The sequence below is a fragment of the Nicotiana tomentosiformis genome, chromosome 6, assembly GCF_000390325.3.
Source record: "Nicotiana tomentosiformis chromosome 6, ASM39032v3, whole genome shotgun sequence".
In the NCBI taxonomy this organism is placed as follows: Eukaryota; Viridiplantae; Streptophyta; class Magnoliopsida; order Solanales; family Solanaceae; genus Nicotiana; species Nicotiana tomentosiformis.
In genome coordinates, this window is record NC_090817.1 from 10050817 (window position 1) to 10055497 (window position 4681).

The following is a 4681-nucleotide window of genomic DNA, read 5'->3' on the forward strand; positions in this document are numbered from 1 at the left end:
GCGAAATTCCGCTGAAAAAGAGAAAATCCCGCTTCTGAATCCCAAAAACTGAAATAACGCCCCTTTTTCGGATATGGGCATGTTATTATTGGGCTAGTCGGTTGTAAATTGAAATATGAGTTATAAAATTAAAAAGTAGGGAGTCGAGTTGTTTTTATCTGAAATTTTCTCTTTCAATTCTGTTTATGGATTCGATAGAATCCAATAGCTTTCGCCCGAACTCTATATCGTGTTAAATTTTTAATTTAATATTTATAAATAATTTATTTAAAGCTCGTCAAATTATATTTTTTAAAATTTTAAACTCATAAACTCAAAATTCAAACTTTGCCTCCTAACAAAAATACTAAGTGTTTAGTTTCTCACCAGTCACAAGTGACACCAGAAGATGACAAATAAATTGAAATGAATATGTTTGCCATATGATGCTGAAAGTTAATCTTATTCTCATCCAATCATTTCCATTTTGAATTTTGAAACCAACTACCATGAATTTTGGTGTAGTGACAAACAAACTCTGTCCTATTTTCAAAAAAGAATATGAAACTGACTTTACCCATAATTTGAGGAATTATTTATGCATCTTATTAACAAACATTTGATTCTTTCACGTAAAAGACAAGAAGTGGCATTGGCATTTGTGAACTCAAATGCTTATATTGACTTCGAAACAGAAATTGCCTAATGATTCAAATGAATAAACAAAGCGTTTTGCTTTTGAATTAACTTTGTTTTTTTAAGTTTCCAGTCAACCTCAACTACGGTAAAGTTATACGTGTGATTTGCGAGTCGTGGATTTGAACAGTGAAAGTAGTCACTAATACTTATGTTATGATAGATTGTTTACGTCATATCCTTTAGAGTGCGGCCCTTTTTCGAACCCTGCATAAATGCAGAATTATACACCGGACTGCCCTAGTCAAACCTACACTTGTTTATTTTAGAAAAAAATGAATTAGAGATAAATTCATTAACAATAAAAAAAATTTAGTTATATATAATGGTGACATAAAAAATATTTACATAATCAGGTCACTAGTAAGATATTTTCAAGTAATTAGTAACTACTAGTCGAGAAATGATTCAGTACAACCCTTCAAATTTGAATAGAAGAAAATGGTCCTATAAGCTATAAATATCTCGTATTTTATTTTAAAATCTTTTACGTATAAAAATAAGATCTCTCAGAAGATTTAACATAAAATAAAAAAAATTATAATGCGCCACATAACTAACCCCCTCTTATCTTAAGTTAAATTATACTAATAGTATAAAAAGAATTATATTGCGAATATATATAACCTAATTCCACGCGTGATATGAGGATTTCATACATCAATTGCTCGAGTATTAGTGGCTTGACCGGTCAAAATCTAGTAACAATGGCAAATATTAATCAAAGGAAATGATTGTTCACATGATTAGTCCTTTAATAAAACAAGCTTTAGATTAATTACACTTACTAATACTAAAAATCAACCTCGAAAACTTGTTCAATGCAATCTTAAATCACATCATGCCTATAACTTTACATACATTCCCTTTTGTTCTATCTCTATCAACTATTCTCTTTCTAGGTTAAACACAATATATAGCCTTTTAAAAAAGTGCTAGAGCCATTTAGCTATATTTAGAAACTTTCACCATTTTGAATAGTCTCTTTCACCTTCTTGCAATCTTGTGAACTCTGTTGAATTTCCAAGTTTACACATAATAGCATTCTTGAAATTGATTTTTTCTTGAGCTTGAGAACATGACCTTTGCATTTTTACACCACTTAAAGAAGCCCTTGACTCCATCATTTCAGTTAATGACATCTTTTTTATCTTAGGACCAATTACTGGCTCTGGCCTTTGTTTTGGAGCACTTTGGGACCTTAACTTAGCCTTAAATGATTGTGTTTTAGCCATGTAATTAGGGTAATAATTATTATTATTGTCATAATAATTATCATTCCTAAAACAATAGCTTTCCACACAAACACTTTTGGCTGGTGTAATTGGTGTGTTTGAACCACAAGAATTTGCAAACCTTGGTGTACTTTGGGCTGTTATTGCCAAATCTGCAAATTCTGGCATTGGTTTGAATGAATCATCACAAGAATCAGAAGAAATCCAAGTGTTTGTTCTGGATCTTGATTTTGGTCTTCCAGTGTCCATTTCCACAATTTTTGCACTTTCTTCACTTGCATTTACGTTATTAGCCTCAAATGATGCAGATAGCCTTCTGCTATGACTTTGCATTGTATGTCCACTTCTTGATTCCTCAGAATGTCCCTACAAATCAAGTCGGAAGTTAGAGGCAGATCTAAGACGTATTATGCACATTCAACAATATATAAAAAGGGTATGCACAAAGTATCTCACATTCACGCAGGGTTCGGATAAAGGTCGCACCCCACGAGAGTGTAATGTAGGCAGCCTACTCAGATACAAGCTCCGGTGGCTGATTCCACGTTCAACAATATATACATATACAAAAAAGAATTTATTGTAAAGTATACAAACATATAATAAGACGTGTTCTGCACGTTCAACAATATATAAAAAGGAAAATCCGGTGCACAAAGCATCAAGCATTCACGCAATGTTTGAGAAAGGGCCGCATCCCAAGGGAATATGACATAGGAAGGCTACCCTTATACAAGTATCGATGACTGATTCCACGTTTAACAATATATACATATACACAAAAGAATTTAACAACATTCAAAACTCACTAATTCTAAATTCTGAATTCGCCATACTTTAACAACATTAAATTTCCAAAAAGTTAAATTAGGGTCTTACATGTGATTTCCTGGCTTGAAATTGGGGATGAGAATTTTGATGATTTATGAAGAAACCTCCTCGAGATTTTTGGGCACGAACACTAGCTTGTGCTCTCATTAAAGCTTGCATACTATGAAGTGTAGCAGTGGCTTGCTTCCTTACCAAATAACCCCTAACCAATGCTTGTAGTTTCACTAATCCTTTTAGTGCCCTTAGTGCCTTTCTTGCCTGTTTCACATTTCAACAACAAAAAATTCATTAAAAAAATTTATTAGAAAATAGGTAAGACATAATATAATTAAGTAATTAAAATTGTTAGGTCTTTAGTGACTAAAGTTTTTAAATAAAAAGATCATAAAGAAAGATTCTGTATTTCCAAAAAGTAAAAAATATTTATAGGTGTTTGGCCAATAAAAAAGAATTAAAATAATTATACACCACAATAAGAAGAGGAGAACCTAGGATTTGAAGGTCGCTGGTCATATTTGCATTCGACCAAAATCTACTTTATATATAAGATGCTCCTACTAATATATATTTTTTTTTTAAAGACATACATGTATACATTGAACTTCTTATCGAAATTTTCGGCTCGTGACTCTCCCTTTACAACATAGGTCCGCCTTTGACTACAAGGGATTGTTTTAGTTAATGGGATAAAGGAAATTAATTTCGGAATAAATATTGATTGATAACCACACGACCACTAAGTACTTTGAAAATACAAGTGGTACTATATTAATGAGTTACATTAAATAAAGATGTAGTAATATAGTATGAACATATGATTAAGCAATTATGAAATTTTGTAAGTACCAAGAATCCACGGAAGACGTTTTGAATCTTTGTAGCAGCCCACTTTTCACGGCCAAACACGGCAGTGCTTCTACCTTGACTAGTTAATCTAACCACTGCAACCGCGGCATGCGCGGCGGCGACAGCAGCATCAGCGGCAGCAGCGGTGGCTGCTGCCACTGCAATTGCATGTTTGCTTTGTTCCTTATCAGAATCTTGACCATAAAAAGAACTTAGCCACGCAGCTTCTGCAGGTGTAATATTTGGTGGTATAGTGGTGGGGTTGTGACACAATCGGCCGGTAGCGGCGGAGACGGCGGTGGCGGTGGTGGTGTCTCTACCTGAATGGCCAAAACATGTGGTAACAATTTTGTCATTTTCTTTAGTTTCTTTGTGGTTATTCTCTAATTTTCTTATCCCAAATAAATCCTTCAACCACCTTATTGCTTTGCCCATTTTTTGAAGAGTTTGTGTTTGTGGGTGGGGAGGGGGTGGGGGTGGGGGTGAAGGAAGGAAGGAGGGAGGGAGAAGACAATGGAAATTAACTAAGGGAAAAAAGATATAACGGAAAGGTTTTTAAAAGAGTGAAAATGAGAGGGAGAGAAAATCCAGGATTTTGCCATATGGTTGAAAAGTTGTCATACTATAAAGAACTGCAAAAGGAAGAAAAAAGGTAGTATGAAAATGAAGTTCAAACCTATTCACACATTTCAAAGTCTATAAGTATTTACAAATATACATTGTTACCCCGTTCGACGATAAGTGATCAATTTGTCTTGTACACACCCATTAAGAAATATAAAATTCTAGACAAAAATAGTTAGTTTGATTAAATTACCCTTAATTAAATGCTTCAGTATAATTAATGTGATGAGTAAAAGACTTTTTAGGAATACCAAATTAAATTCTTATTGTGAACCGGAGGGAATATATGTATGCTGAAATGGGTTCATTAATATACATATATTTTCGATATTGCTCGGACTCTTTGAAAATGTCTCCGAGTGTATGTCAGATCTTCCCAAATTAATGCATATTTGGAGAATTCGATACGAGCGCGATAATATTTTGGAGGTCCGCGGAATATAACGTACTCTTACTTAAATGTATTGGTT

The 4681-nt window shown here is 33.5% G+C and overlaps 1 protein-coding gene across 1 annotated transcript; it reads right to left on the reverse strand.

The window, feature by feature from the left end:
- Window positions 1–1409: 1409 nt before the first annotated feature.
- LOC104098942 (protein IQ-domain 26-like) lies at window positions 1410–4205 on the reverse strand. The gene is made up of 3 exons (XM_009605801.4): window positions 3588–4205; window positions 2790–2999; window positions 1410–2276 (listed from the first exon to the last, which is right to left on the reverse strand). The coding sequence occupies exons 1-3, from the start codon at window positions 4020–4022 to the stop codon at window positions 1641–1643; spliced, it is 1281 nt and encodes a 426-aa protein (XP_009604096.1). The 5' UTR covers window positions 4023–4205; the 3' UTR covers window positions 1410–1640.
- Between the last annotated feature and the right edge of the window lie 476 nt (window positions 4206–4681).

Bases quoted from the DNA above. Each gene is read 5' to 3' on its own strand.
- LOC104098942 (XM_009605801.4), bottom strand. From the start codon at position 4,022: ATGGGCAAAGCAATAAGGTGGTTGAAGGATTTATTTGGGATAAGAAAA. The intron at 3,000-3,587 runs GTACTTACAAAA...AATGTGAAACAG, and splicing joins ACGTCTTCCGTGGATTCTTG to GCAAGAAAGGCACTAAGGGC. The intron at 2,277-2,789 runs GTAAGACCCTAA...CTTGATTTGTAG, and splicing joins TTCAAGCCAGGAAATCACAT to GGACATTCTGAGGAATCAAG.